This window comes from Cygnus olor, chromosome 2 (assembly GCF_009769625.2).
Source record: "Cygnus olor isolate bCygOlo1 chromosome 2, bCygOlo1.pri.v2, whole genome shotgun sequence".
Taxonomy (NCBI): domain Eukaryota; kingdom Metazoa; phylum Chordata; class Aves; order Anseriformes; family Anatidae; genus Cygnus; species Cygnus olor.
This window is the reverse complement of record NC_049170.1, coordinates 37,369,358-37,389,175: the sequence shown is the minus strand read 5'-3', so window position 1 is coordinate 37,389,175 and position 19,818 is coordinate 37,369,358. Positions and strand designations below refer to the sequence as shown.

The 19,818-nt window shown below is 39.7% G+C and overlaps 2 protein-coding genes across 7 annotated transcripts in view; one reads left to right on the top strand and one right to left on the bottom strand.

The window, feature by feature from the left end:
• The window catches only part of ANKRD28 (ankyrin repeat domain 28), a 119,173-nt gene extending 115,255 nt beyond the window's left edge, over nucleotides 1-3,918 (top strand). For all 5 annotated transcript variants that reach the window (XM_040549628.1, XM_040549630.1, XM_040549629.1 and 2 more), the window contains one exon: nucleotides 1,912-3,918. In XM_040549628.1, the coding sequence (XP_040405562.1) occupies nucleotides 1,912-2,198 (287 nt within the window). In that variant the 3' untranslated portion in view covers nucleotides 2,199-3,918. The remainder of the gene's footprint in view (nucleotides 1-1,911) is intronic.
• Nucleotides 3,919-10,568: 6,650 nt separating this feature from the next.
• On the bottom strand, nucleotides 10,569-19,733 carry BTD (biotinidase). 2 transcript variants are annotated; one of them, XM_040549635.1, is made up of 5 exons: nucleotides 19,673-19,733; nucleotides 19,459-19,500; nucleotides 16,630-16,861; nucleotides 14,912-15,061; nucleotides 10,569-12,961 (listed from the first exon to the last, which is right to left on the bottom strand). In XM_040549635.1, the coding sequence occupies exons 3-5, from the start codon at nucleotides 16,855-16,857 to the stop codon at nucleotides 11,777-11,779; spliced, it is 1,563 nt and encodes a 520-aa protein (XP_040405569.1). In that variant the 5' UTR covers nucleotides 16,858-16,861; nucleotides 19,459-19,500; nucleotides 19,673-19,733; the 3' UTR covers nucleotides 10,569-11,776. The 2 variants fall into 2 exon arrangements, with proteins under 2 accessions (XP_040405569.1, XP_040405570.1); XM_040549636.1 differs by having other exon boundaries at nucleotides 19,663-19,681.
• Between the last annotated feature and the right edge of the window lie 85 nt (nucleotides 19,734-19,818).

Below are 19,818 nucleotides of genomic sequence, written 5' to 3'. Positions count from 1 at the left end.
TTGATTGACCCTTTCTATAAAGGCTGCATTGAGGTGTGGTGTTTTTTTTGTTATTGCGTGTTTGTTCTTGTTGTTTTTTGTTCTTTTCGGTTTACAAGCAGTATGTATTTATCTATTTGTGTAAAACTACTTAATAGCCCTCTGCTGCTGTATCTGAGCTGCAGAAAATTACTTGGCTGAAAAAAATGAGCTTTTAAAAAGGAAACTAGCTTTACTCCAATTCTCCACATTGTAAAAGCTCTATATTTTAAATCATACCACTTCTGTTACAGAGCATCTCTTAATGTGGTGAGAACACTTTTGAGAGGTGTAAGAACAAATGTCTTTGGAAAAAATGTCATCTTCCTGGTTCTCAAAAGATTACTTGCAACTGAAACAACAAATAATCTGTGCAGCATGCTTCCCAGACGTAGTCATGCTGAGGGTTCGTTCTTATTTCTGTACCAGTTCTCACTGAAGTATTTCAGTTCTTTTCCCATGGTTCCAAGATTGTCTTGATGAAAGTTTGCCATCAATTGCATCTGAAAAAAATATATTGAATTTTACATTATTTATGCAAGTTTACCTGTCTTGAAAGAAATTACTACCTTTTTCTTTCATTTGGTACCAGCTGAAGTTTTATTTTTGGTCATTTAGTCAACTTTTCAAGGTTTTTTTTTTTTCACTATTTAACTTACTAGCCTAGCTAGATTTCCTGGGACTTTTTGTGTCTTATTAGTGTGCATTAGTCTTATTAAGACTTTTGTGTGTCGTATTAGTGTGCACTACAGTAGTCGAAGGCGATATTCTCTAACTCCAGAGATTGACAAAATGAGGAGGTTTATGCCATTTTCTGGATTCTTCATTGCCATGCTCATTGGCCTATCAGTGCTTTAAAAGTAAAAAAGTGGAAGAGAGAAAAATGTGACTAGTTCTTTTCAAGAAAGAAAAGAACCAGCTCCAGGGAGACCTTCGATCGGACTTCCAATACCTAAAGGGGGCCTAGAGGAAAGCTGGGGAGGGACTCTTTCTCAGGGAGTGTAGCGATAGGACAAGGAGTAACGGCTTCAAACTAAAAGAGGGTAGGTTTAGATTAAATATAAGGAGGAAATTCTTCACTATGAGGGTGGTAAGGCACTGGAGCAGGTTGCCCAGAGAAGCCGTGGATGCCCCATCCCTGGAAGTGTCCAAGGCCAGGCTGGATGGGGCTTTGGGCAACCTGGTCAGGTGGGAGGTGTCCCTGCCATGGCAGGGGGTTGGAACCAGATGATCTTTAAGGGCCCTTCCAACCCAAACCATTCTGTGATTCAAGTTTTCTTTTGCTCATATGCCAGTTTGTATTTGAGGTCTTCTCCGGTTTTCTGGAAGAATTTTTTCTTGTAAATGCCTACCAGATGACTCATGTCTCAGATGACTTTCTTCTCTTTCCCAAGTGTAAGACTTCATTCAGTTTATCTCAAGAACTTTCTTTGCACTGACCACATTAATAAACCTCTGATTTTCCTGTTGGCGCCTTCATGGAAACTTTGAAATCCCAGGGGAAGGAGCAGCTCTGCACTTGGGCAGGGAGAGCACTGGTCTTGAAGCAGTGTTCAGCACGCAAGCTCCATTTTCTGTTGTGCTAGAAAGCTGTGTGATAGTGATTTTTTTTTTTTCCCTAGAGGTACAAGAGTATTCAAGATCTTAACAAGAAGCAATCTTTTAAAAAAAACAGCCCACCAAACTCTGGGATGTTTTCGTACCTAAAATCTTTAAAAAAAAAAAAAAAATACAAACTGATAATGCATTTAATTTTAAGTTCTTTTTATTTTAAACAGTGCAGAGTTAAGCAATATAAAATATTTTTGGAGCTGAAAGATGACATGATCTTGGAGAAATCTGTACATTGTCTTTTTGTTTTAAGTGACGGTTGTGTTTTTCCTTGGCTTCCAGGTTACACACCAGCTTTGGCCTGTGCACCCAATAAGGACGTTGCTGATTGCCTAGCTCTCATCCTGTCCACGATGATGCCTGTTTCATCAAGCAGCACATTGCCTTCCTTTACATTCAATACCATTAATCATTACACCAACACCTCAAAAACTGTCACCTTCGATTCCTTGCCAGTCATGAGGAGTGACCATAGCTCTTATTGTACTTTCAACAATATTGGCAGGGAGGATGGCTACCCCTACACAGAAGAAGACGAACTCAATGACTCTGATTCTGAGACCTATTGAACGCTTTATTTTGTAGGTCTGAAGAGTGAACCCGAAGGCTGGAAAGTCAGCAGACTTGGGCTTTTGAAAAAAAAAAAAAAGCTGTCAGAATTTGAATACAAAAAGAAGACAGACCTTTGAGAAGATGTTTTTTATTGTGGTTGCATATAAAAAAAATCTGTGAGACTCTAGGGGGATTTTTAAGAGCATATTTTGCAGAAGAAGCATAAATTCTTGAATAAGTACTTGGAATCCGTGGCAAAAAAAATAAAATAAAGAATGTCAAAACTGTTTTATTTAACTATTCTACCATTCTGTTTCTGGTGCCAGGAGTAATTTCTGCAGACTAGGCACCCTACTTGATGTAAATGATCGACACTATTGTACAACACAAAGGATGCTAGATTTAAATATTGTCAATAAAACTAAAACCATTTTGAAGGCAATAAATGAGTTTGGTACAGTAGGCATTGTTTGTGCTGCAAATTGCCAAAGGACCAAATAACTTAAAGATTTTTTTTAATTAAATACCTTTTTTGTGAAAACTGGAATAGGTTCTTTGAGAAGTTGTTTTAATCTTAATCACTTCTTGGAAAGAAGCTTAGATTTGGTTTTAAGTGTTGATTTATTTTTTTTATCATCTAAAAGCCTTCCGACACTATTAAATGTACCATGAAAGAAAGCAGATGTATTTTTAAGTTTTGTTTTCTTTTTCTTTTAGATTAAATGAAAATGAACTTGTCATACTTTTATAATACTAAAATTAAACCAGCTAACAAGGTGAAGTCAGGGTGAAAAATGTACAGTGTAATAAACAAGGGAAGGGGTGGGAGATGTGGGAGGGAAGCAGTAATTGTTGCACAGTTTTAGATTTTTTAACTTTTGGGTTTTGGATTGAGATTTTTTTAATTTAAAATACGTGAGTAACTTGGAAACTATGAAACTGCATAAAAAATTGAAATGAAATGTCTTGACAACCCTGTTGTGACTGAGAGTTCTTTTCAACAATTTGTCCACTTCCTTATATCATAAAATTGTACGTAAGATTCAAGCTGTATGTCCCTATCACTTTTTTGTTTTTAAAATCCTGGAGTTACAAGGGAGGGGGAGGGGAAGGTGAATTTAAAAGTATATTTCCCTATTAGCAGAAAGTACAATGTCTGGTCTGTGGGAAGAGCTGTGTATCTTTGTTGTGCTCCTTTTAGAAAGTGAACGGCAGAAACAGGTCCCTGTAATGTAGTTCAGACTTGCCCGAAGTTTTTTTCTTTTAATTTATAACAGACTACTGTGGTTTTTTAATTGCCTGAAAAATGAAAAACTGACATAAGTAAGCTAAAGTTTCATCTGTTAAATATGAATATTTACTTTATTGGGCTCTGCTTTAACTATAACTGTTACTTTTCAAATGAAATTGCTTATGTACATGCAAGAAATACTTGCATGTCCTGGTAAAGTACAAATAAATTACTACAAACTGATTCCAATTTCCTTTTTATCCTTTTTGTATTGTGAAACTGGAAATCTTTATGATATTGTAAATTATCAGCTGGTTTTCTGAACATAGTGTGGAAACATGGGACAATATTTTGATCTATTTGATAATTTTGTGGGGTTTTTTGAAGAATTAATGAGCATGTACATAGAAATAGTGACTGCTTGAATACTGTATTTACCTGCACTCTTTCAGTACTTCAAGATTCCTGTATATTTTGCGGAGTATAATAAAACCCAAATGTGAGTTCTACTAATGAATAATTCATTTGTATCTATTAAGCATTAATGGCAAAGTCTCTTTTGTTAAACTGTTAGAATTTATAAAATCTACTTTACAAGGGCTTTGTAATTCTAAAGTGAAGGTGAGCCATTTGAATTTAAAGTAATCGTAAATGTTAAATTACTTAATTTATTCCTCTAGGCTTCCTTTTAAGTATTACTTTCTTCACCGTTTGTGCCTGCGTTCATTGTTTATATATACAGTATGTTTGTCTTTGAACAGAATTAGATGACTTCAGGGAGATCGTGATTTCTCTTTTCTTCCCTCTGAACCTCTCAAAGTACAGGGCTACGTGGGAGTGATTTACACGTCTCAGCCAAACTACTCAGAAGATCCGCGTTAGCCTGTCTTGAGATTCACTGCATCTATTTAAATACCAAGGTTGAAACAGCATGGATCCATTTCTCCTCATATTTTTGTGGAAAATCCGAATCCGAATGCCAAATTGCATCCGTGTTCCTTGAAAGGTAACTATTGAATGTTTCTGTTAATGAAGCCGTCCAATTTTTGTTGTTCCAAACAAACTGTGTGATGATGTTAATAGGCTTTTATTATCTGGGCTTGACTTTTATTTGACTTCAAGAGGACTTCTTGTCTCAGTGTGTGGTGTCTGCTGCCATAGGACAGTTTCTAGGAAGGACGCTCCTATCTTACTTGAAATACTAGGAAGGGAGCAGAAACAGATCTATTCGTGTCTGCCGCGTGCCTGGATGATCGAGGGGAAAAAGCTTGGAAGGTGTTGACTTGGAAGTTAGGTTCAAATATGGAATACAGACAAATGGAGAAACTAATGCTGTTAAACACCTGTATGTAATCAGAAATTGTCTCCTATAATTCGTTACTCCTCACATCTTGAGGAAGAAAACTTTTTTTGCCACATTAAATTGCCTTATTTTTAAGTTAAAAAGAAGTTCTGTGAACTTTCTAGGGTTAAAGATGTCTGACTTGTGTTACAAACCACTAACTCCATTTGGGGATTCAGAGTTGCATGTATCTCATTAGAATTTATCCACTGGATTTTACCACAGAATTTAACCTGTGGATTTCAATTTGCATTTGGTTGTTCCATGCTGCTGGTACAGGTTGGACAGTAACTGAGTAACTGTGCCTTTTAAATGATAATTGGGACTCTTACTAGAATACGGTCTTATTCCAGAAATGGAACAAAGTTTGTTTAAAGAACACGTTACCCTTGTTTGAGGCTACTTCATTAATGAGAGGTCAAGAAACAGAAGGTTCCTTGTTGCTGAAAAAAAAATAATGCTGTCTGTAGCCGGAATGGCTGTTTTTCTGTTTGTGTTCACACCTGAATGGAGGCCTGTTTACTTCCAGAAAATGATGCTGGATCCGGCATTTTTCAAAATAAGTCCTACTTTTTTTTTTTTTTCCTGTACAGATTAATAGGGCACCATTGCTGTTACGATCTTCATCCAAACAACCTCTTGGATTTTCACCAAGAGAGGGCAGGGAGGATTGGCTGGACTGCTGAAGCAAAGTATTAGAATAAAGGAAACCCTTTTTATGCTGGAAAAAAATAAATAATGAATGGACTTAGGAATGACAACAACAAGCTCTGATCAGCTTTTTATGTACTCTGACTTCTTTGATGTTTTATGGACTTTTCAGTTCTCAGGATAAATGTTCTGCAGGAGAAAACGCCAAGTTAGCACAGAACCCACCGGACTGTGCTGTTACTTTCAGAGTGTACTGTGGTCATGTAAATGCTTGGTGCTGTTACAAAGAAGAATCAGTCTTAAATTTATTTATTGATTTATTTTCCTTCCAGGCATGACCCATCTGTAATCAAAAAGATTTTTCTTATAATATTGTATAAAGTCCTGTCTCCTACTTCATGTTTCCTACTTATTGCTTCTCCAGCACCAAATCTCTCCAAAACAATCATATAAATATATTTGGAACAATCAGAGCTTAGAAATATGCATGTTTTAAAAGTTGTATCTTCTTCTTTTTTCTGGTCGTACAGTTTCTACCTTAAAATTCTGACTTGAATTGTCTACCAACCTACAGAATTAAAAATGTTTGGTTTAAAAAAAAAAAAGTTACCGTTTAAAAATGAACGACTTCTAGGCTGTTCCAGTTAACATCTGAATAATGGGTACTAAAGATCCCAAAGCTGTTACCTGTATGTCAGATGACTAAAACAGAGCAGGAGATAATGTTTATAGATTCTTTGACGCCATAATTCTGTTTTGAGAGGAATTGTCCTTCCTGTCTTGCCTAGAGATTCTGCCCATTTGAAAGCAACAAAAACTGCAATAATCCAAATAACATACTCTATTTACATTCTAGTTTCAGAGAGCAAGGGCGTTCATTAGAATCAGTTGGTTTGAAATAATACAAGTGTTGTTCTGGTAGTTGAGCTTCTTTATTTAAAAAAAAAAGTTGCGGTGAGCTTTCTGTTAATCATGTAATAACTGGGTGAGCGGATAAGCCTGTAAAAAGATTGTAAGCAAAAGCAAATACCATACAATACTGTACAAAGGATTGTTGTCTTTGTTTTGAGAAGTTTTATCGCATGGATAATCACAGAGCATTTTTAATAGCACCAGATGTCCGTGGCACTTACACTCCCTAATTCCATCTGTGGGTCAGCGAGGTTCATGTCTTAAAAGCAGAAACCTAAATAAAAAGGCCAAGTGTTCAGGGAAACAGCAGTTCTGCAGAAGAACTGGAGGACATGCTCTTTGCTCAGAGCAGCACACAGCAGTGGCGAGGGAGGTCCATGGGCTTCCCCTGCTCTCCTTGCTTCCCACCACTGCTCCATGACTCTGCTGATGGTTCTCAGCCCCTTCGCAACTGAAAGGCCACAGTGCTTTTGGTTTAAAAGTGTTGATTCGAGGTGATGATAACCCCCGATTGATCCTGACTGGGTTTCAGAATACTAACCTTGGAAAAAAAGGGTCTTTATCATGTCCTAACAAGTAGTTAAAACTTTTAACACCACCTCCATAGGTCCAGATTTAAACTCAGCAAAGTACACATTTTAATATCGGGGGAAAAAAGCAAGTATTTAATTTCTTGAAGTTGGTCCAGCAAATTTATATAAATCCTTAAATCAAAGATTGACTGGTAATTATAGCCTCTTGTGGTAATTTCTCCATAGTTTGTGATGAATTTCTCATAATCCTTTAATATGGTGCAAGAGTTGATAGGACATGGAGAAAATTTCTTTCAGATTAGGGTTAAAAGCCTTTATTTATAAATCTGTAGCTGTGACTGTATATAAATTGGACAAAAATTTGTGAAACACGGGTCTGTCTCCTTTACAGACTGAAACCGGAGACGTCAAATGGAAAGAGACATAAGGTAGGTCTCTTGGTTTCTATTTGTTCAAGCTCATAGCTTTAGTTTCTGTATTTTTCTGTAGTCCTTTTCTCACTATAACATCTCTATATTCTGAAGACTTAAATTCAAGGAACCATGCATTTATTTGAAATGGCAAAACTGGTTATTCTTAAAATGTCATCATACTATTACACATGTAAAATCCTACAACCAGACCCCTAGTGTGATCCGTGTATCCTTACCTACCTACTGAAAGAAAACTTTATGAAATTTCAGCCTGGGAAAGAGCATTTCTGTCAGTTGTTATGTCATCCCAAACCCATTGAAATGTATTGGTTCCCTTTCCGTGGGGAAGACAAGTTTCAGCCATGAGTAAAATTTTCAAACTACTATTTTTTTCCCTGTTTCTCCAACTCATCTCTGACCTGAACATTTCTGATGGGGGAAGAAGATGAAAGTCACTACTTTCAGGATTTGAAGGTTCTTTGAAATTCTCTCCAACCTGGCATCCCAATCTCTTAGCACTGATATTTGTCTTTAAATGAAGCAGTATCTAAATTGGTTATGCTTCTGTAGCGCCTTGTGTCACTGCGCATCATGATATACTGAGCTCCTACGTTCCATGCGGCATTTTAAAATTTAGCAATTTTCAAGCTGAGGTAGGGAAAGGAATCTTGCAGTATTTCATGATGTAACTGTAAACATAGTTGAATAATATGGAACCTAAAGAGCCTTTCAAGCTGTCTCACCATTATTAGTGCCATTAAATATTTAAAACCACCTTACATTCTCTTGTGCATTAAAATTGCAATAGAAACAACCAGAAATTTTACTACTCAGTTTCACAACAGAACAAAACAAACTCCCCATTTCCAAGCTTTTTCAAATGATAGGTGCTCAGGTTTTCTTCTCAGTGTCTCTGGGAGTTGATTTGGTTCAGAACATTTAAGACACAGCTTTTTGTTTTCAGGAACGGTGTTTTTTTTTATTATTATTTTTTAAACTGTTTTTTTTAATATGCATAAATGGAGGAAGAGGGTAGTTCTTTCTAGCCACTGTGTGTGCCAGTAACGTTGATTAACCATTGTTTAGATTCTGTAAGAGTTATGAAAATGTTTTTCATTGGGTTCTTTTATTCAGTTTAGCTGCTCTCTCTGAAGCAGCCAGAGAAGGTGGTCAATTTTCTGTGGTGCTCCTTTTGGGATTTCCAAGGTGCCAGGCTGTTAATTAAATACCTGATGCTACAGGACAGGCCACAGCCGGGGCAAGGCTGCGCCGTGCCTCATGAAGATGGCAGCGTCCTCAGTTCCTTGTTGGCTGCAAGAGGCTCTCGAAGCTCAGTCACTTCGGTCTGTTCATTTCACCTGTGAAGATCTGCCTGTGCAAGCTTGTGCCCAGTGTGTGCTGTAAAGGTGTTCTCAACAGCTTGTCCCAGTCCCTTGCCAGTTTCTGAGCCTGTTCATGTGCTTCTCAATAACTTATCTCTGAAGTCCTGATTGTCAAATGTTCCTTTGGTGTGTCTCCTGGCAGTTTCTCTTGCTATGCTCAGTGTCCCCACAGCTACCTGTGTAACTCACTGGGGATGTGAATCCCAAAGCAGCAGGTCCCTTAGGAAGAAACCCCAACACCTCTGACTTGCGCGCTGATACCCCTAGCTGCACAGGGCTTTTCTGGTCATCCTCCCCTTCCCCGTGGGCAGCACCAAGACCCCTTAGAGATAGGGTCCCCTGCTGTCCGTCTCAGACAGGGTGTTCCTTTGGTCTCGGTACGAATTTCTTCCAAACCCTGACTGCAGTTAAATCAGGAGGCTGAGTGATTTATAGCTGTTGTCAGCTTAAGCAGTGCTTCCTGTATGTCGGAAGATCCTTGTTTTCTGGGTGGGTTGGTTGGTTGCACTCAGAGATGGAAACTGCTCGGGAAGCTTTAATAAAGCTGTTTATGCCCATTGAAGAGGGATGATGAAGGTCTGGGTTATGGTACGTAACAAGTCTGCCTGCGTTAACTGCAGCCTTGCTAAAGGCTTCTCACGCCCTCAGTCAATGGCACTTAGCTTCACTCGCACCCTAAGAGCACGGGGTTGTTGGAGAACAGAGCTGCGTTGGGATTGCTGTCCCAGCACAGACGTTCAGGACACACGTACCGGTGGTTATGAGTGTAGTGAGTTATTGCTCAGCCACACAGTTTTAGAGTGGATGCATCTGTTATTGCTTGAAGGTCAGCGGGTCAAGGTTACTTGATGGTAATTTTCGCATCGTACTGTCCGGTCCGCTTTTTCCACAGTAGTTAAAGGCTGCATTTTTAGGGGTGAAGGGGACAAGGTATGAAAACACACCCTAGAATTTAAACTGTCCTCTTCAAGGAAGGGACAGAGCAATGTGCCCCATGCAAACTGTTAGGCCAGAGTGTCTGTTTTCTAACAGCTGTGATGTAGCCGAAGTTAGAATAGCTCCATGGAACATGCTTTGCAAGTATCTCACGGATAACTGCCTTTTTTTTTTACTTAAGCATAGCAAATATGTAATGCAGCTTACTTGTTTATTGTAACAACTGCTTTGGAACTAAATATGGAAGAGTACTTAGCACAAAAAAAAAAAGCGTGGTTTTCAACCCATAAAGGGGGTGGTGAGGCCTGTCCTGGTGGCTGAAATTCTCCGGTCATTCAACCTTTCTTTCCCTTTCTTTCCTTTGGATGTGATCACCGTGGTTCTACAACCAGAAGCTCAGTAAACACCACAAATGCTCTTCTGTTCTTTTCTGCATGTTCTGAAATTTGTGCAGCTTTCAGCAGGAACACCACTATGGGTGCAAAACAATTAACGATTTGTAATGACCCCGTGGTTTGTGTGGCAGGGAGCCACTTTTACATGAGCAAATTTATCTCTAATGACATATAGGAACTCCCCTCCCCATACTTCTGCCAAATAAATGCTGCAGGATAAACAAACTTGTCTTGCTGTATCAAAGCAGTGTGACCAGGTCCTGGCTCACAGTAACGTAGGTTGGAGAAGGGAAGTCTGATAGGAGAGAAGATTGTAAATATTTATATAATCATTTTGCGTAAATACTTGAGATACCTTGAGGTAGAAAATTATCATGAATATTTTGCTTTCTGAAACCAGAACATGAATTTGTTCAAAGCAGGAGAATATTGAGTAACTTTCAGTGTATGTACTTGTTGCCAAAGTGGTTTCAGTTTGAAGACATCTCGGAGCTGCCTCAGACAATCCCACCTGAGAATCACAGCTCTCCCCTTCACGCTGTACTCCTCACAGCAACCAGAACAGCAGATTCAGTGCTTAGAACGCAAGGACTCACCAAAGGAATGACTGTGTTTATTGTTTGTTTACTTAACAGCTGTTACACAGATTATAACAGCCAATGAGACCACAGGAAGTTGTAATTCTTGAGAAGAAATTACTTTCTCTGAATTTAAACCCAAATTAATATCCTTCGAATATTCTCTTCCTAATGTCTTCACTGCGGTAAAATAGTTTGTCACTGCAGTACAATATTTATAGCACCTAATCTCGTTATTGCTCTGGAAAGAGGGGTGTGTTTTACTCATTTAGCAGCAGGAACCTGCCATCTGGCACACAATTTATGTAAAAACCTTACTGTCCCACAATTCGTTATGTGCTTTTCACAGCTTATTGAATGAATTTATGAACAATGTGTAAGATGTCTCAAGTCAAAACAGGCTTGCAATGACCCCTCTTTTAAACAGGGACAGTACTACAGTAGTACATAACCTGAGCAACGAACAGCAACAACTGTTTTCTTTAAACACAATTCCTTGCACAGGAGGGTGGAAATTGTCTTAATGAAGCCTAGTGTTTCACAGTCGGTTGATACACTCTTCCCCAGATGTGTTGTTCCATAGATGTTTAAAGCAGTAACGTTCAGTTATTCTTCAAAGTATATAGGAAAAGTTACAGTGGTTGCTAACAGAACTGCAGACAACCAAGCAGCCAGTCAATGGTAATTATTTCCGCTGGGGGGAGGGTTGGGGGTTGATACTAAGAAACAAGAAATCCTTGCACCCTAACCAGAAATCAGAACTTCACCGTATACAAGCTATATTTTCATGCATGTCATGCATGGTATTTGTGTTATCGACTCCATTCCCTATTTTTCTTCCTTTTGTAGTGGTTTTCCATTCCATTTATTTCCATAACCCCAGCCAGGACCCAAGAAAAACAAAAGATTAAATTTAAAGGGGCAAATTCAGTTTAAATGAGAGATTATTTTCCCTGTATAAAACATCTCAACACATTATAACAAGCCTTCATAGTTGCAAGGCAGTTTGTTTACTTCTGGAATGACACGAGCTTCCAAGGTACAGACCGTGGTTTATAGCCTCTTAGATTAATTGCTTTGGTTATCATTTCAAATGGGGAACGTAATTGGCTGGTCGTGTAACAAACATACCTGAAGATCTTAGAAGTACAGATAGTCAACAGTTTGTGTTAAGATACATGCTCCGAAAATGTAAGCAGTTTGATTCAGCCAAATATCTGTGCTAGTCCTTTTCATACCACCTCCCGTACAGAGCAGCAGTCAGTAAGCCAGATGATGTTCTATTTTTGCTCATGAAATAGTGGTGGTTTTTCCAGCCCATGTGATCAGCAAAGTCCAAGGTAATGCCAGATGTCAGCAGTAAAGGGAAGATATATGGAGTACTCATATTTCCCCATAGTTGGAAATCTATCAAGGCAGAGGCATCCGTAACCTCCTGCCCGCAAGTGCTAAAGCTGAGACCACCACACTTTACCAGAGCACAGGCCTGGACATAGTATGTGCCGTGCACTGTATGGAGCCCATCAAAAACTCCCAAAGCGTATAATTCATCCGTTAAAACAGCTCTCCGATAATTTAAGTAACAACAGAGGGTGTTGGAACAAACCTGGAGCTCTCCTTTTTCGCCCCAGACAGGAACAAGGGTAAAGTTGTCATACATCATTTCTGCATAGAACTGGGGAGGTAACTGTTCGGTTCCTTTTTCTAATACTCTAGCAGGGGTCTCCTGTCCCTCCTTAAAGCAAACTTGATCATCCATTGAAGCACTTGTAAAAGTCTCGCACGAGTGGTGTAAGTTCTCTCCGAATCTTTCATTTCTCTCTAAACTGGTTTTGTAATCAGTGGTAATCACAGGAATTTCTGCAACTATGAGCTTGCCACCATAGCTTTCCATGTTGTGGTAGATGAACGATTTGACTGGAGTGTATATGCCGCTCCCTGTCATGCCCAAGGTAGGGTGGTGGTTATTAGCTGCTAAAATGTTGACGTTGAAAGCTGTTGCAAAAGCTTGTTGAAACTCTACAGCAGACAGGAGCGGGAGCTGGTTCATCCAGGCAGTGGGATATACAACTTGTTTTAAGTTGTATTGTCTGATCAGCTTCACTGCAGGCTCAAAGAAGAGTATATCAAAGCAAGTGAACATACCGAACTTGCCAGCGAAAGGGGTCTCAAAGAGCCTGTAGTCAGGCTCTGGAGGGGCATCGAAAGCATATTCGAAATACAGATTGTGCTTGCGGTAGGTGGCTACCAGCATACCGGCATCATCGAATGCCACGTTGGTATTGAACTGGTATCTGCCATCAGGCGGGCAGCGAGGATCAGTGTGCCCACAGGGCTGCTTGGTTCCTAAGTTTGCCACGAGGAATATTTTGTTGTTCAATGCCATGCAGCTCAGACGTTGCAGAACCTGGAGAAACAGGATACGGAGGGATAAGTTCTATTTCAGCAACTATAACGTACTTCATACTGTCCAAACTGTTCAATTTCCAGTTGAAATCAATACATTTGAACTTATCTGTAAAATTTACATATAGTGATAAAGTTATGGTGAAAGGTATACCAAAAAGTATTTCAGATACTAATTTCAAAATGGCCTTGAAAAAAAATTATCTGGCTTTTATTTCCTGAGAAGTAAAAAAATAATTCTCTCTACTTCAAGGCCTTGCTGGCACACCAGTGGCCTTAAACCACCATGACAGATCTACGTTTACCTTTAGAAAGACAAACTTCTAATTATGATCACTTGCAGCTGCAATCTTTTGTTACTTCAACTACTTTTAGTTTTTGCCCTAAAAAAAAAAAAGTGATTACTACCTACAACTTACAGAAGTAGAGATATAAACCAATTTTACTTAGTTATAGAAAAGAAATTCTGAAAGTTAGACTGCAGTATGACTGGGATGTTTCTTGGAACCTAGAGAAACCTGCATGTTAACTGCCGTTCATTTTCTGTGTGGGTAGGACCGCCCAGTATGACGCAGCACGGTGCAGATATATCTGAAGCTAAATCTGAGCAAGCACAAATAAGCCAGTAGAACGTAAATCATGTTCCTAGGGCTGACCCCCAAACTGAATAACGCTGCTGAGAAGGCATATGTATTGCTCAGGCAGAACAGAGTTTACTGGCTTCTGAGGTACAGGCCTCCTAGGATTTCTCTGCACTGCACCATGCCAACCAGATATATTGGCCACCTTAAATCAGATTATGTAGATGCTTTTGGATAGCTTTTTAGGTTACGGTGGGGTATCACTGTAATTTAAAGTTATGTGTTAATATAAAACATGTCTTCAAAACATTTTCTGTAGTTCTGCTGAAACGAGAAGCTGTGCATTAGCGAGAGTGCTGACTGATGCAAGTAGCAAAATGGGTGGGAATTTAAACATACTGCTTATTTTGTCTGTTTGGCTTATTTAAAGACAGTAGATAAAGGTATATCACCATAAAACACCATTTAAAATTTATTTTTAAAAATCTTTTCATTCTGTGTCTTCAAATCAAGCTTGCCCTGGCTAAGTGCAATAAAACCCAAAGACTTCCAGAACTGCAAACTCCAAATAGGATCTGAATGTCAAACTAAATTTTTGCTTGCTTGCTTGCGCATGGTTATTGGTAATAAGGATTCATAGGTCAAAGTAGGTCACCATTTATAACTGAGATCCCTGTTTGCGCAGGAATTCTGCTGTCTTAGTAGGCACATGAACAATTACAGTATTGACTACTGTAATATTAGAGAAATAAATAGTTTGTATTACTAAGCATAGCATAATTTTTAACATTAGGTCCAGAAGAGTAAATGGAAGTACTATTTTTGTAACTTGCAGGTTACCTCCTCTGTAATCACACTCCATCTGTGTTAAGTTGTGACTTCTATTACATTTTAGCAGGTCCAGCCCTGTTACTTTTGCAATTTTACAGACAATCAATGAGACAGAATGTTCTCAAGTCGTTACATCCACGGAAAGCTCAGACTATTAAGACTGAGTAACAAGAATGTATCAGAAGTGATGGTACTGTAATGTTGTTTTATTAAAACAATGTCGTTCAAAATAAAATCCCAAACCACTACCAGTGTAAGAGAGATGTAATAAGATATTACCATTCTATAGGCTGGGAAGCAGGAGTTTAGAAGCCCAGAAGGCTCATAAAGAAGCTTATCTTTCTTGTATGTATCTAAAATCCTCCTCTGCCAAGAATTAAACCAGCATCAACAGAGTCCATGAAAACAGAATCTGATACCGTGAGTTGTTACACTTCTTGCTTACTTCCCTAAGCAAAACTAGAGGTAGTTACGCACTTGGAGGATGAATCTAGCATTTAGTTATTCCAGTTCTCTACAGAAAACATTCCAACAATTACCTCCGTGTCATTGAACAAATACATCTCTCTGCATGGATTCCATTTCACAGCGTGTGAATGTGGAACAAAATCTAAGTAAGGATAAATGGATCTTCTGGTGAAGTTGAAGCCATGGATTCCATCTTCAGGAAAAACAATAATCTGTGCCCCCTGTATATAAAACAAATGCATGTTTTGTAGGGATAGCAAAACCAACCTAAATATGAAATGAAAAGAAAGGAATATATTGGTGAAGGAGAGCTAAAGAAAGTTAAGGATAATCCAAGTTTGTTTTGATTTGAATGTAGTTTGAAGGTATCTTTTCTTTAACAGCATGGTAGGTGTAACTGTGTATATATAAAAATATATATATATATATTTAACCTAAGTCATAACTTTAGCTCGAGAAATAACTTGACATTATTTTAAGGGTGTGTTAGTAAGAGCAGACTTCTCTAAATTCTTACCAGAAATATTCTCCCTTCACATGAGTCACAAGAACAACATCATTCAGGTTAAAGATTAATGATGTTAAAATTTGTCTTAACTTTGTTTTCAGAACTATGCCAGTTGTGGATGAAGTCTATCAAAGGTGCAAGATCTGCATCAAACGTACCGTAACTGTGTCAAAGGAGCAGCATCACTTGAGTCCAGTCCTACTGGAATCCTACCTAAAAACAAACAATCCAGGTAGGATTGTTTTCAGAAACAGCTTGGCTGTGGAAGCAGTGCATGCCCTAGCAGCAATGCAGCCATGACAGGGCTAGGCTGGCACTACCTAAAACTGACAGATACCTGTTCTTGAAAAAACGGTCGATTCCTCTTACGTCAGACCTAGCATCAGTCACTCAAATCCCCATGTCTTTTCAAAAGTCAGTGCAAGTGTGTTATCTGTGCTATGGCTTCAGGATAATTTATGGTGGTTTGGATGCAGTACTGCATAAAAATAGCTATCATGCTTCTGGACTGTGAGGCCCAGGAACCTGAACTTCTCAAAAGAAACAACAACAACAAAAAACAACAACAACAAAACCCCACCACCTTCTAAAATCATATAAAAATGTTAATTCTGTTCCAAAACAACAGCTTTGTGTAACCTGCAAATCACTTCTTCTCTGCATAGGAACAATAAGGCCTGCTTCCTCTGACTAGAAGCAGCCTTGAGTTTTCTTGGGGAGGAAGGGAAAGGAGGCTGTGCATAACAAGTGCCAGAAATACAAGTCTTTCTCCTCTGAATATATTTAGAAAGGACCATTCCATGAACGGTAGGAGAAAGGAATGGAAAACTTTACTTCCACAAAACTGTTAATGGTGGAACATTCATTTCCAAAGCATTAAACTTCTTTGGTGTTTAGAAACATTCAGGAATTTCCATTGAGAGCACTGGAATAAAATCAAAGCCAGAGACGTAAAACAACCTTTCAATAAAAACATTCCATTGAAGAAAACAGAAAGGAGGCAGGTATTCAGACCAAAATAGAAAAATAATTTCCCTACGCTAAATAACTATAGGCATGTTTTTCCAAGCTTGGAATACCTCAAGTTAGGCAAGTTGCTAATTGGCCTGACTTTTTCCTGAGCCGCTGGCAGGTCAGAACGTCTGAAAAAAACAGACCATACTTATGTATATAAATATGGCTGCAGTTGCCTGGGAACACAAATGCGAAAGATTATCCTCAAATAGCACTTACTCTATATATACATAGGACACATGCAACCGCTCCTAAGCCGTGGCATACCTGTCTTGCAGCAGCCACTACTTGCTGCTCATAGATGTCCAGGTTTCTGCCCATGAGCTGCAGCGCTGAGCGGCGATCAACGAGGGCGGTGGGGTCGGGGCTCAGTATGGACTCGTGTTCATACACAGCGGCGACGTAACGCGCCTCCTCAACTCTTCCTGAGATAACTTGAGAGCAGAGAAAGCAGACGGACAGCTTCCAGCACAGACCCGCCATGTTGCAGGCCATAAATCTGGAGGGGAAAAAACAGCTGGGTAGGGGGCCTCGAATAACAACTCACGCCAGGAATTTCAGATTAAACATGGACTGTAACTGAGACTCTGAGCAGTGGTTGAACTGAGCGTGGTCTTTTTAAATTCCTAAACAAACACGTGTATATTGTTTCTAAAACTTCCGTCTAACCACCTTGGTGTTTTTTTAAAGGCCTGTACTGTTTAAAAGCATTTTTGCTAGTTGCACTGATCTCTTTGCTTGATCTCCCTTTACAGTTAACTTCCTCATCCATTTATAGAGCTATCGTACCACCTATCAAAACGTCGCTGGGAAAAATTAAAAGCGGATCACAAACATGCAGTTTCTCCCCCATTTGGTTATAATGGTGATTTGTAAGTAGCAATTCTTAAAATTACTTGGATACTATATTTAGTAGACAAGTAGCAACACAACATTTTATCAGTACTGACAAACAGAGATAATTGCCAAAGAATTTGAAACTTCTGCATTTATCTGTTTTTCTATCATGGAAGTGCCTCTCCTGATGGATTCTGAATTTTCACTATATTCCAACTCTGCACGTGTAATAAATAGACTAATTTATTTCATACAATGAGGCTTTTTTCAACTTTTATAAAAATGTTGAGTGCAATTCAGAGCCACATTCCTCCCGTGCAGTGCAGATAGGTAACAAATGCTTTCACAGGAATAACAACAAAGCAAAAATCCCAACAAAATGCAAAAAACCCTTGCATTACTGAGCTTTTCTTACATTTACTTCTTTCCTATCTTGTTCAATCCTCATGACCTCAATAGTAGCATTGAAAGGCAGTGGAACAGAATGTGTTTACTGTATTTTCTCAGTGGAGAAATCCCTTTACGCTCCTACTTTTGAGGCTGTGCAGCAGAAATAAATGAAGAATTGGAGTCTGGAAGGCTGGGGCACCCTCTCTATTGTGGGCTCCCTACGTAGCTTTTTTTGACTTCCCAAGTTGGTAACACCCTATACTTACACAGAACATGGTCAGTGACTGTGCAATACTTATGAAATACTACAGAAACACCAAGTTCTCCAGAATTTGAGCAATAAATATACAGTGTGAGATTTCGGTCTTTGTCACCCCTGTGTTGCTAGTATTAATAAATAAATGCTGAATGTCAGTGAAGATGAAAGAGCGTGAAGGAGAGATGTGCTGATGCTAGGTATTGATGGCCCCCAGTCTTCAAGTTCAGTTATTGATTTTGTAAGCTCCAACTTTGTCCCGTGCAGTGGTCAGCTTTGCAAATGAAATCTGATCAGAATTAAGCAATACCAAGGTGCAAATGAAAATATAAAGCAGTAGCAGGGGGAAGGAGAAGGGAGAAGAGGTGGGAAGCCTCGCACTGTTAAGAAAGTCACTGAAAATAAACACACTGTAGCACTTCACTGACAAAACTCTTTTCTATTTCTGTCATCCCTTCAGAGCCAAAACGCCTATTTAGGACAGGAATGGGTTCTCGTCAGCCATTCCTTAACAAAGTTGTCAACAAGGATGTAATTAGAATTCTTCGCTACTAGCAATGGAAAACTTGAAGAGTTTGAGATCACAGGATGAAACTGCTATGCATCAGAAAAACGGCCTTTTTGTCTTATAAGCCAAACATAGCAACATACAAAATGAACAGGGCATCTAAAAGAGGAAGGGACTCACATTACTATCTCGAATGTTTCAGACCAGCAGAAAATAAACCATAGCTAAAAAGTAAGAATTTTCCAAGCCTATCAGTAAAATACATCATTTTGTCATTGCCCTTCCTCTTTTAGATGCACGAGAGTTTTAGCAGTGAATATCTGACTATACAAGCTCATCCATCTGAACTTGTGACAACTGAAATAATTCAGTAACTAAAATAATTCCCGAGTCCTTTCCCCTGGCTGATATTACCACTAGTTCCACGCACAATGGCTGAGCGCTTGTGAGTGCTCCCTAATGCCCTTTTTGACAGCTTCGACACCAGAAATGTGGTAGCTAATGCAGTGCTTCTAATAAGGAGAGCTGTGACTAGCTCCAAGGCTGGGCTTAGGGACAGTAACCTTTTCAGCCAAAAGTAGGACACCGTCAGGGTTTACTCATTCCTTAGCCGATGAGACTCCAAATAAGTCTCACCTACGTTCTCTCTCTTTTTTTCCCCTACCCCTAATGGCAAGTGCAATCTAGTAAATCTTTTCCCTGAAGAGAAGGTAACATGTTTAGGGTCTACAGAGCTTTCAGCTCACCTAAGTCCCAACTTTAAAGGAAATTTTCATAAATTGAAATGCTTTATAACTTAACCTCTTGTCCTGTCCTTTTCCTGTGATTTATGCAGTCTCTTGCCCGGCACCTATGCTTCAGTGTGATCATCTCACAAACCCAAAGGTGTTTCCCAGCAGTGAAATGCAGAACACGCAGACAAGAGCAATGCGAATGCTGCTTCTCAGCACCAGTATACTTAGCAGAATCCAACAGACTGTACAAAACAGAAGCAGCACGGCACTTGTACAGGTCCTCTTAAATGGCTGTTAAGCTCCACCAGCAGCATAGCTGCTACGCAGAAGTAATTATGTCTTTCCCACATGTGGCTTTACCCACAACTTACGCGACGCCGCTGCCACTCACTCGATACCCAACCAACGCGGATCTGCAAACACAACCAAACTCCAGTTACATTTTATTTCTCCTCCGGTGACCCCTCCCACCCACCGACTTTGCGGGCAGCACCGCCTCCCACCGTGACCCCCCGGGACCCCGCCGACCCCACCGCCTCCGGCCCGCTCCCCTCACGGCCCCCCCGGCCCCTCACTGCCTCCCACCGGCCGCCGCCTCACGCACCGCCCCGGCCGTTTAACGGCCGCCCCCTAGCGGCCAACGGCCGCCGCCTCCCGCCCTCCGACTGTGCGCCCGCTCTGACCAATGGGAGCCCTTCCTCACCGCCCAGCGACAGGTTGGTCCCGCCTCC